Source organism: Nuphar pumila, chromosome 11 (assembly GCF_984573655.1).
Source record: "Nuphar pumila chromosome 11, dmNupPumi1.hap1.1, whole genome shotgun sequence".
Taxonomy (NCBI): Eukaryota; Viridiplantae; Streptophyta; class Magnoliopsida; order Nymphaeales; family Nymphaeaceae; genus Nuphar; species Nuphar pumila.
Window position 1 is genome coordinate 48,893,305 of NC_143259.1, and position 12,974 is coordinate 48,906,278.

Genomic DNA, 12,974 nt, shown 5'->3' on the forward strand with positions numbered 1-12,974 from the left:
ATGCATTTAATACTTCAGACGGGGTAACCTAGAGCAACCTTGTGCTCTAGAAAAATATACTAAAACACAAGATCATATAGAAACAAGATCATCTAGGGTATCAAAAGTACCTGAAAATTTTGTATCTTATGAGTCTTTTTCGACAAAGTACCAAGCATATATTCCCTATTACATTTCTACATAGAACCTTCTAATGATGATATTGCAAAATAACATTCTGAATGGGTTAAAGTTATGTCAGCAGAGTTAAGTGCCTTAGAAAAGGCAAATACGTGGACTATTCAAGATATCCCACCAGGAAAGAAACCTATAGGATGTTGTTGGGTATATACAAAGTCAAAACCAAGAGTGATGGCACTCTTGAACGTTTTAAAGTTCGGCTAGTCGCTAAAGGCTATTCTCAAGAATATGGAATAGACTCTGAGGAAACTTTTGCACCAGTCGCTCGAATGACCACTGTAAGAACTTTAATTGCTCTTGCCTCTATAAAGAAATGGCATATCTTTCAGATGGATGTCAAGAATGTGTTCCTTAATGGTAGTCTAGCTGAAGAGGTTTATATGGAACCACTTCTTGGTATTAAGATTCCTCAAGGAAAAGTTATTTGTTTACATAAGCCTTGTATGGACTTAAACAAGCCCCAAAGGCTTGGTATGACAAATTTAGTCAAGTTATGTTGACTTTTAGTTTTCAATTTTGTCTTAGTGACACAACTTTGCTTATTAAGAAATCTAATGCAGGTATTATTATTCTTCTACTTTACGTAAACGACAATCATCACAGGAAGAGATAAACAAAGAGTTGTCAACATTAAAGAATTTCTAAAAACTAACTTTGAAATAAGTGACTTGGGTTTCTTAAAAAAAATTCTTGGAATCGAAGTGGCATATTCCCCTAGAGGTTATTTACTAACTCAATCAAAATTTGCTATTGATATTATTGACAGATCCGGAATCACAGATGAAAAACATGTTGACACTCCTGAAGTCGTAAATACCAAAATGAAGATTGATGATGGAGAACCGCTTGAGAATCCAACACCCTACAGACAGCTTGTTGAGGCATTGTCTTACCTTTCCATCACACGACATGACATCGCACATGTTGTCCACACCGCAAGTCAATTCCAGCATGCTTCCACTACTGTGCATATGGAAGCACTACTACGAATTATTAGATATCTTAAAACCTCCATTTGTAGATGACTTTTTTTGTCTACTTCTTCGTTATAACGAATTGCTTATACTGATACAGATTGGGAGGGTGATCCCAATGATCGACACTCAACTACTGGTCTTTGTGTGTTTTTAAGAAAATCTTTGATTTCTTGGCGGTGCAAGAAGCAACAAAAGGTTTCTCTTTCATCAACTGAAGCTGAGTACAAAGTCATGGCTACAACCGCTATGAAAATAGTATGGTTAGGACGACTAATTCAAGACATGGGGGTTATGGCTACAGCACCATCACAACTATGTTGCGACAACAAATGCTCTATTTACATTGCTAGCAATCGGACATTCCACAAACGAGCGAAGCATATAAAGAGGGATTGTCACTATGTACGAGAGGAATTTCTAGCGGCACTATTGATCTCCCATATGTCTCGTCAGAATATCAGCTAGCCGATTTCTTTACCAAACCCTTTGTTGCTCCCCGGTTCCATTTTCTCTTAGACAAATGACTCCCCCTCTCAAAATATCAGCCGACTCTAATTAGAGTTGTTGGGAGCCCAATGACTCCCCCTCTCTAGCTTCTTTTCAGCCCTATAAATATGGGCTTTTACTTGTTTGATTATAATTTATAAGCCCAATGCCATCTTAATGAGATAAATTTTTCTCTCTTGTGTGTGCACTCTTTTGAGTATTTCGGTTCGTGTGAGTGTGTTGAATGAACCTTTGTGTTCATTGAGAAAGATCTTTTGTGAGCTTCTTTTTGAAGTTCTGTTTGGGGTTCTATTTTCTTACAATCAGAAATAAAGTCTTTTCTAATAAACATATGGTTCTTCGATAATATTAAATTGTCGAATTCAAACACAAGCATAAAGCTATGTGTTGTTAGTAGGAAAGTTGATACGAGGTTCTTAGTCATGATGGATACATGATACACATTCATGAGAGTAAGACATTTTTTTTATGTGAATTGGAGTTTCACAGTCCTTTTTCCTTCAACCCTTGTAGGATAAGTCTCCCATATAGACTCGATTGTCTTCCCCCACGACATCGTATGTTTTAAACATACTTTGGTCATTACAAGTGTGAATTGTAGATTATGAATCCACATACCACCCTTTGTCCATTTAAACCATAAAAATAGAGCTTACTACAACTATTAGGTTCTCTTCGGGAGCTTCTGCCTTGTGAATTGTAGACCCTGAATCCAGATACCACCCTTTGTCCATTTAAACCATAAAAATAGAGCTTACTACAACCACTAGGTTCTCTTTAAGAGCTTTTGCCTTGGTGTTTTCTCTTTTGCAGTGACGGTACTCTCTCTCATAGTGCTCAGGTTTGCCACATACATAGCATGAAATAATCTCACGTTTGGATTTCCTAAAATATTGGGTTTCTTGTTTTTAGACTTCAATCTCGGCTTGAACATTGCTTGCAATCCATCATATTCACTTTGGAGCTAACTTTTTTAACTTCCACTTTTTTATCTCTATGACGAGATTCTTCTCTAATTCAAAGATGAGAAAAAAGTTGCTCTAAAGTGAAATCTTCATTTCATGTTTTAACATGCTATGGTAGTCTTTTATTGAATTGGGTAATTTTTCAATTATTGCAGCCACTTGGAAGGACTCATCAAGGTTCATGTCTTCTACCTTAAGTTGGTGAGCCAGCAATTGCATTTCATTAATTTGAAGCAGAAGTGTTTTGTATTCAAAAAGCTTGAAATCCATATATTTGCTAAGAAGGAGCTTACGGTTTCCTGTGTCTTCTGTGTTGTATTTATTCTGAAGAGCTTCCCAGAGGTTTTGTACAGAGTCTACTTCAAAGTAGAGATCAAACAACGGGTCGGACAGGGCATTTAGAATGTGCCCTCAGCACACATAGTCATCTTTCTAAGAAGAAGCCTTGAAACTCGTGCAACCTGGAGTACTAGATGCAATAGAATGGCAGCCAAGAACGAGAGGACATCCCACAATGATTAAAGTTCTCTTTTTATATTAATATATTTTAGATGTACAAAAATACTCTTGAACATATACAACATGTACAAACATATCCTGATATAACTTGAAAGACTAAAATACCCCTATTTAAAGTACACACGTAGCACTTCCTTCCATTTGCAACGCTTCCTGTTCTCAGTAATGGTTTCTTCTCATTCTAGAGGACAGGGTTCAGTTTCCACGTACACCACCTTGGCAATGGTAAGGAAGATCATTATTTTATTATTCCAGCGCTTGAAATTAGTCCCATCGAGTTGGGAGAGTTAGGAATCTCCTGGTTCCCAGACTTCACAGTTGATGTCATGGAGCTAGATTGTAGCTTTTAAATTATTGAAAATTTTGAAACTTTTATGCAGTAATCAGTGGGACCAAAACTTGGAGGCGTGCAACAATGACACTTTCTTAAAAGCGACAGTTGCCCCACCAGGGTTGAACTTGGGTGCAGTAAGGTTGAACACAACCTTGCTTTTGGGAGACAATCAAGTTTACACCTCCAGTGAAATACAAGCTACTCCTAGCACTGAGTAGGCTAGTCACCACGACACAGCTACCCAGAACAACCTCACACAAAAAACAGAGAGAGCTTGAGAAATTGAAATTAGCTTATGAACTGACTTGAGGCAGCTGGAGTTTATACAGACCCCAATATGCATGGTCCATAAAGGCACATTATGGACCAAACTGGTAGCATGCACTTAACGGCCAACATGCACCCATTATGGCTCAAACGGCCACCTACAACGGGCTGCCTGCACCCACTAACGTCCCAACATTCTTCGATACATTGAGGCTAGCCGTTAACGCTAGGTGTCACCCCCCCAATAAGGTCGCTAATGACGTTTCATTGCCTTGGTCAACCATCAAAACATTTAAGGAAATAAAAACTTATTAAGTGGTTTTATGAGGTACAAATTTGTCTAAACTAAGTGAAAAAGTTTGGTCAAAGCCAAACCAGGACCAAACTAAACCAGCCTGAACCGAGCCGGATCCGAATCTGAATTCAAATCCAAAGCCAAAGCCAAATTCAAGTCCAATGCCCAAAGTTTAAAGTTTAATTGACCAGCCCCTTGAGGACCTTGCCCTCTAAGGCAACTCTACAAATTTTAAACTCAATATACTTTTCAAAGATGATAAATGTGGGACTAAACACTTTTCATAAATTGGGCTTTTCCCTCCAAAATGCGTTCTCAAAAATCTATGCAAAGAAAGGGTCATTTTGCCAAAGACCTTGGTTCAAAATGGGTATAATTTTGAGCCAAATAATAACATCACCAAAGGCCTAATACAATTGAATGTAGACTAATAAAATGCACAGAATCCAGTACATTCCTAGCAAGCCTCTAAATCATATAGATTTGATTGAAGTCCACTTGAGTACTCAGTATTCATCAATCCTGGTGATTCAAGGCAACAACATTTCTCTTTTGGATGAAGATTACTGTTATTGCATCAAGTCAAATAAAGAAGTGAAAAACTTGTTAAGAGGCAAGTTTTCTTGAGCACCTTAACTATTTTCAGGACATAGACATCAATAGGATTGATTACATAATGCAATGAAGTATATCACTCATTTGCTGAATTGAAGCTGGATAACAGACTGCAAACTGGTACACACTCTAGCATCTCCGATAAACAGCTGAAAATCAATGAAGCTAATGTTATTTGTAATTTGGGGGGCATATCTTAGTATAGTTGGCCTTTACAGTCTTGTTCTTGTCTAAAATAGTACGTCTCTTTCCTATTCTTCCTCTTCTCTTTCATGCTTCTTTCTCTAATCCTCCTAACCATGCTATAGAGTCCAATACATTAAAATCCTGCATGTGAGTTCCATGATGTGCATTGATTGAAGTTAATTTGGCTGTTCACATGATACAACCAAACCACAAGCAATCTCCTTGACCATACTTTTGATACTTGTCTATGATACTTTCAATGTATTTGCCAGGAGATTTACTTATCGATATCATGATTTTCTAAGAGCCGAGAATCTGTAACAGCCAATAGAAGCTCAACCAGTTTATGATTTCCTCTTTAAAGGAAATGTCCACAGCCATAAAAAATAAAAAGGATGTCAATGTCATATTCTCATTTTCCTTTATTACTTTTCTTTTCCCCTTATTATCTTTTTTTTTCTCACCAGTTTTCTCCCTCAAAGAAGTTTAGTTTTAAACTTATGGTATCAGGATTTTGAATTATTTAAAGAAATGATAAATTACTATTAAACAACAGAAAACATTGTGTGAGATGCCTTTTCCTAAATTCTCTAGTGTCATAACCGTAAAGAAAAAAATGTGTTCAGCCAACATTCATGCGGAAAAGTGTAAAGCAAAGATTACAGATATGCATAGTATTCTTAAGCACTTTTGCATGCTTATCGCTACAGTGTCTCGTTGTGAAGCAGGTGGCGTATTTTGTACCATAATCAGGCCATGAAGGCATGAACTTATTTTCTTTTCTTTCTTTTTTCTTAATGTATATTGAGGCCAGCTTTTTCAAGGACCCCTGTTACCATCAAGTTCATATGAAAACAAGACAAGAGATACAAGGGCCTAATGGTTCACACTTTTCAGAAACTAATATATCAAAATGCTACTAGGCACAAATAAAACATACTAGTTAAAACAAAATGGCCACACGAATACAATAACTGAGCTATTCCAATGTACAATTCAATGAGAAACTTTAGACATAAAGAACACTAAAATAAAATAAACAATATGCAGTACTCTTTTATTAACATCCATCTGACATGACTTCACCTTTGATGCAAAGGTTCCTTGTGGCCAATCCAGCAGCCCAGCTACCATCTGTCCGGTCTGATTGCAATCATCATCAATTGCCTGCAATAAAACCAAAATATGGATTATACAACAGTCAAAAATGGCACCATAGACAAACATCTAGATGGTGCGTATATGGTAAAAATCATGTAGGAATTTTTTTAGATAGTCAGGGATAAAACAACTGCTTTTCTGTTCGCCAGAAGGTACAATCAGTTGACCAGGAAGTACACCCAGCTTCAGCCTTGCAGTGAGAAATGCAGACTCCAGGTATCAGACTCGTGGCATCCTTCAACTTGGGATGCAACAACCCACTCCCTAACCAGAAGAGCAAGCCTCACGGGCTAAAATCATGTAGAATTGTTGCTTATGAGTGATCCATTTTTTCATCCCTTTTTCTTTTTGATAGTCAAGATCCCAAGAAGCCCCACAATGACAATTAATTATTTCAACTACTTAGTACAGTGATTCAACTGTCAAGGCGCTGAAATAGATTCTTGTTCATAGGAAAACATTAAAAAGAACAATAAAAAAGTGAACTTTAGGTTAAGTGTCTAAAGGCCAAGAACCTTTTTGAAGCAAAGCAATAGGATGATACATAAGTTTTATCCACTCAATAGCTTTGACTTTGGTTTCTTTTATTTCTCAAAAGAAAAAAATCTCCCCAATAACCATTGTCAGTTTCCAAGAGAATATCCCAACCAAGTCACACTAATTAAAAAATGAAAAATGAAAAATGAAACTTAATGATACATTTCTAGTACAATACACGCCTGGCGGCAGGTCATGACTACTTAAACTCTCCAATGCATGTCAGTATACATTTTTTGCAGTTCAATCTCCCCCTTGGTGTATCATGCCCTTTTTTTATGGTTGTATCTCACCAAGTCATTCATGCCTTTTGTTTGTTCGTCTATTGTATCCCCCTTAAAGTAATCTCTCACACTCTTATCACCTTATTTTGTTGTTGGAACCTTCTCTTGAAGGAAATATTGTCTTGCCAAGTCTTTTTGCAAGAACATATGCTTTAAAAAGACTCATGCATCGCTTTCTTAAATTTAACAATGTTGGTGGCTATCTTAAGTTCCATGATATTTAGGAACCAAAATAGGATTTGAGTGTTATCTGCTTTCCAATCCTCCACATTAATATGATATTCTTTTAGGGCTTTTTCTTTTTCTTCACCATCAAGGGCTTTAATTTGGTCACCATCTTTTTTGGAAAGTATGAGTTGTGGCTCATATGTAGTTCCACTTACATACCACGATAGCTTTTTACCTATGTCACACGGACTCGGCTAGGGGGTGGACGCACCTGCGTCGACAAGCCCCGACACGGGTGCGGACACAGGTGCGGCTTCGGACACGGTCAACGCACCGGGACTGAGTCCGTCCACATTTTGGACTCGGTCAACTTTGACCGAGTCTATTTTTTGTCCATTTTTTAGGGCAAAAAACTAAAAAAAATCAATTTTTTTATATATATTTTTTAAATGTATATATATATATATAGTCGAGTCTTATTATTGTTATATATATATATATATAGCCGTGTCCCCTAATGGGCATAACTTTGACCGAGTCTTATTATTGTTATATATATATATATATTTTTTTTTTAAATATATATACATATATATAGTTGAGTCCCCGTGTCCAAAAATTTTGAAATTACGCCGCACCCGTGTCACACCCGTACCCGCACCCATGTGACATAGCTTTTTACCTTTAAGATGGTTTTTCATGGCAACGGCCCACATTAGATAATTTGAATCATTGAGTTTGAATGTGACCACCGTCATGGGTTCTATTTCACCCATCTTTTTAGAGAAAAATAGAGAAGATATAAGATAGTAGAAGAGGATAAGTGGGAAAGAGAAAAGAGAAGAAGCTAGATGGATAAGAGAGTTGGCGGCAAGCTTTCCAAAGAAAGAGAATCCCTAATCACATGATCCACCTCCAAGCAATCTTGTTTACTAAGCAACTTCACTTTAAGATCACCAAGGCTCTTTAATCACGAACACAAACTTGAATCAACACACTTCAAGAGCCCAAGGCTCTATACCATGTAATCAAACAAACAAAAGTAATAAAGCCTCTAAAGGCATACAAAGAGCAAAAAGAACAACCACAAGTCCACAAAGAGGAAACACAAAAAGCCAATCAATGGCACACAGAGAAGAGCACAAGTGCATACAATAGCCACTAAGGGCAATCACAAGAACATAAAAATAGGATTTTTATTAGTGTTAAACTATGTCACACGGACTCGGCTAGGGAGGCGCCGCACCCGAGTCGACACGCCCCGACACGGGTGCGGACACGGGTGCGGCTTCGGACTCGGCCCAGACTCGGTCAACGCCGAGTCGGACTCGGTCAAAGAGTCGAGGCCGAGTCCGTCCACATTTTGGACTCGGTCAACTTTGACCGAGTCCAAAAATGTCCATTTTTAAGACGAAAAACAAAAAAAATCAATTTTTATATAACTTTTTTTAAAAAAATATATATATATAACCAGACTACAATGCAATTGCACAGTCACAGACTGTGCAACTGCAACTGCACAGTCTGTGACTGTGCACAGTCACAGACTGCATTGCACAGTCTATGCAACTGCAGTCCATTTGATTGGGGATGTGTGATCTTTAAGGGGAAGCGTGATTCCTCCAACGAAGGGTGAGCTGCCTACTAGAAATTGCTTCTTAGTGTTCAGGACCAATACTTAGTAGTTGTATATGCATAATTTTATATTCTTGAAATATCTTTCAATTTATCAATTTAAAGGAATATAAATACAATACAACCAGGATTTAGCCAGAGCAAAGGTAACTGAAACATGAATGTGCCATCTTCCTGTAAGATGTATATTTTAATATGAAAGTCATATTTTCTCTACTGAAAAACTTGATATTTTTATATATTCATGTACTGATAAATGACAATGAAATTGCTAATAATTTTTTTCTGTTGCTATGTTATTGCTTATATATATATATATATATATATATATATATATATATATATATATATATATATATATATATATATATATATATATATATAGCCGAGTCCCCGTGTCCAAAATTTTTGAAATTGCGCCGCACCCGCACCCGCACCCATGTGACATAGGTGTTAAATGCTTAAGAAAAAGCATTAAAGAACAAGAGATTTTAAGTCCTTTATATAGGCTATACAAGGACCCATATAGTCGTTGGGGTGCTCCCAACAGCTATAAATATAGACGTTAGGGAGATCCCAAAGACTATATTGGACATTGTCCAATATGCCCTCATACAAGAGGGAAAAGACAAAAAAACAATTAAAAAAATATACAAAGACAAAACTGCCCCTAATGGGCAGTACCTATTACATATTTGCAAAAAGGACTAAAATGCCCCTATAAGGGAAAAACCAATTATAATAAAAAACAGTTTAAATATATATGTATATATATATATCAATACATTTTAACATACCCATCCTTCTATTCTCCAACTCGCTTTGTTTCATATGAATATTTCTCCACTACTCACCAAGTTTTTCTAGCCTTGATTCATTTGTATCTTGAGCCTAAAACTGATGTTGAAGTTGTTATGTGGCAACAAGCAATAAGTGGAGAAGCTGAAATGATTCTTTTTGCATGATGTGGACTATTCTAAGAGAGGATATCTGTTGACAGAGCACAAATATACAGCAAACTTAATCAGCAAGGCAAGGTTGGATACTCTCATGGAGGCAAATTGTAAATTAAAGCACTCAGACAGAGAGAGCTTCTTGAGGACTCTATTGTAATATAGGCAGTTGGTTGGGAGTATGATTTACTTTATTATATCTAGATCTGACATCACCTTTGTAGTTTATATCAAGGTTGTCTGTATCGTGCCGTATCGTACGCTACGGTACAATACGTATTGCTACTTTTAGGGTTTACGATATGATACACACTCGCATCACGATACGAGTGTATATCGTATCCGTATCGGGTGTATCGTATGATACACCCCCATATCGTGTTGTATCATACGATACGTAACATATGATACACCTTTGGTGCACTTTAAAAATGCCAAAAATCAATTTTTTTCATTTTGGATTTTAAATGCCTTTTGAGGGCTAACTTCTCCATTTGTCTAGAGGCCATTAGAAATGCATTTCCACTATTTTTTCACCCAAAGAAATGGCTTAATATAAAAAAAAATGCATTTCCACCATTTTTCCACTCAAGAAAATAGGTTAAGGTAAAAAATCTTTATTATGAGTAAAATTACAAAGCTACTCCAAAAAAAATTTGCCTCGGGGGCGCTGCTCATTACAACCTCTCGCCAACTTACCGCGAAGTTGAATCCACAAAAATTAAAAATTTATATTAAGGTAGAAATTAGGCTCCACACTCCAACAAAGATGGCATCAGATGATCCGGTATAGCAATGGGGCACTCAAGTAATAAGTAGAAACTGATTGAAAATCGAGTGCAACTATTGTCATAATATTTTTGTTTATATAGTATGAAAGTATGAGTCTTGTGGCATGTTCTTAATTGCAAGATAATTAATATTTTGCATTATTTTTGTGAGATAGTTGATATTTGATGATGTCTTATCGAGCTCATAGAGACATACATACTTCATATGTGATTTTATGGTTGTATTCTGTGCAATTCATCATTATTTGATGTGATACGATTTTTTTAGAATTTTTACTAATTTCTTCTGATTTTTCTTGATTTTTTTGAATTTTTTAAACTTTTTTATTAAAAATTTACAATACATTTACGATACGATACGGTGTTACTATTGGCTCGACCGATACGGGTAACGATATGCTACTTACAACCTTGGAAAAAAGAGCAACTTTTCAAAATTACAAACAAAATTAAATGACACGCTTCACAAATATATGCATCGTAGATAATTAGCCATGTAATATGGGTACTTCTGACAGCACCATGTACCTGTGTCATACTCACGCTGATGCTTGGGTACTTCAGCTATAGGTCAACTGAGCTTCAAACTTCACTCAGTCCATTTTCATTTTAATGATCCAATGAATGCGTAGTTAACACTCACAATACTAAAGGTATTCACTGTATACAACTTTATGTGTAAAGCTTTTTGTAAATTATAGCATAGTTGTGCATTTTTCTATATGTGAGTTATACCCAAAGTTGCTAGATGCTTCTTAGATGGAAAGTGTGCTTTCCTTAAGCTCGCTTCAGAAGTGCAATACTCCTGGCTACCAAAACTTGATGGGAATCTTGTTTCTCTCATGCTTCTTTTATGTTTCCCTCACACTTCATTCATGCTTCATATATGCTTCTTTCGTACTGCTTTTCATGTTTTTCATGTGCATCCTCTCATGATCCACTTACTTTCAATGTGCTTTCTCTAAATGGGTATCATTACTTCTAGATTTTGAGAAAAAACTAATTCTTACACTAAAAAATCATGAAATTTAGTGTCATTTTTTTTTATTCTTATTTCGCTTCCCATTTGATTCTCATATCCCTTTCTTTTTTATATATGTTTTGCTTTCAAATCATTCTTCACTTCTAGCTTCCTATCCATTTTAAAATGTCTCGCTTCTTGCTTACGTTTCACATATAGTTTCCCGCTTTTGCTTCCTAGTCTGGCAACCTTGGTCATACCCGGTACCCACACTCGTACCTGTATGACATAGATAATCTGACACAATTTGTGGTTATGGTTAAGTAATTCTCAGATGATACCATCTCATTAGAAATGCATGCCATACAAGAAGATTTGAACTCATTGGGATTAGGCCAAACGTAGCACGCAAAGTTCACTATCTATTATTCCCAGCTTACCAATGCCAACTCAATACCCAGTTCTGCTAAACTCCAAGTTCAAGACATCCCAAATATGAAAAATTTAGATGCCAATCTACCCAAAAAATCATTCCCAATTCAATACAACTCCTGATGAACATTGGTATTGTGATTCCAAATCCATTCGAAAAGAAGAAATCAAATATGATACATTACAAGCATCTGGAAACCACCATATTGAAACGTCAAATCATCGCAATAAGAAAGGGGAAGTGGAGGAGGACCTGTTTTCCAAGGAGAAGCAGCCCGGGGTTCTCGACACTGACGACTGCCCTGAGAAGCTTCGCCACCGAGAGTGGAAAGAGCGGCTGCTTATCGACGGAGACGTGGATTGCTCGGTCCGCCCCCATGGCCAGGCCCGTCCTAAGGGTGTCCACGCACTGCTTGTCTCCGATGCTCACGATCACCACCTCGGAGGCGTTGCCGGACTCCTTGATGCGAAGGGCCTCCTCGAGGGCGATCTCACAGAAGGGGTTCATGGACATTTTCACGTTGGTGGTCTCCACGCCAGTCTGCCATGACCAATCAAAGCGTGATGGTTATGGTGGTGATGGTGAAATTGATGGTGTTGATGAAGATGATTATGGTAGTGTCCGGTGGTCGTGGTGGTGATCAATGATTAAGATGGTGGTGGTGGTGGTGGTGGACCAATTGCATACCTTGTCTGGTTTGACTCTGATTTTAACGGCGTAATCCACAACTCTCTTAACGGCCACCAGAAGCTTCATCTCTTCCAAAGGAACGCTTTCAGGGTAGGTGATGTTCCTGGCAGAGGGGATTAGCCAGGCTCTGATTGAGAGACGGTAGTTTGGGGATGGAACTCTGGAATCCAACAGTCAGTATGGTCCTCGTGGATTTGGCAACGTGTGAAAGGGCACGCAGCTCAAACGTACACGTGCCTTTTCTCGATGGAAAAAGGCTTCGTCAGCCTACATAGAAAAGTATTTTCATATGAAAAGTGATATCTCCTGGGAAAAGCGTGGGGCTAGCATTACTTGAGCCCTTTTTTAAAACTAGAAGCCGTAGCTGGCCAAGGAACTAGGGAATCCACAAATTCTGTGGATTTGGTACTTCTCGCCTACCTGTTTGGGAGCACCATCATAAATCCGGCCAGCACTTTGCAAAACCCGTTTTTATAAACTGTCTGAATGACATAAAATTCACAGTTCCCTCTCTAG

General features: G+C 37.5%; 1 protein-coding gene across 1 annotated transcript in view; it reads right to left on the reverse strand.

Moving 5' to 3' along the window:
- ETFBETA (electron transfer flavoprotein beta) overlaps positions 1-12,613 on the reverse strand; it is a 35,027-nt gene extending 22,414 nt beyond the window's left edge. Inside the window, exons 1-3 of the mRNA XM_089980767.1 lie at positions 12,456-12,613; positions 12,021-12,308; positions 5,932-6,012 (exon numbers count right to left, since the gene is read on the reverse strand). Coding sequence (XP_089836893.1) covers positions 5,932-6,012; positions 12,021-12,308; positions 12,456-12,524 — 438 coding nt within the window. The 5' untranslated portion in view covers positions 12,525-12,613. The remainder of the gene's footprint in view (positions 1-5,931; positions 6,013-12,020; positions 12,309-12,455) is intronic.
- Positions 12,614-12,974: the final 361 nt, after the last annotated feature.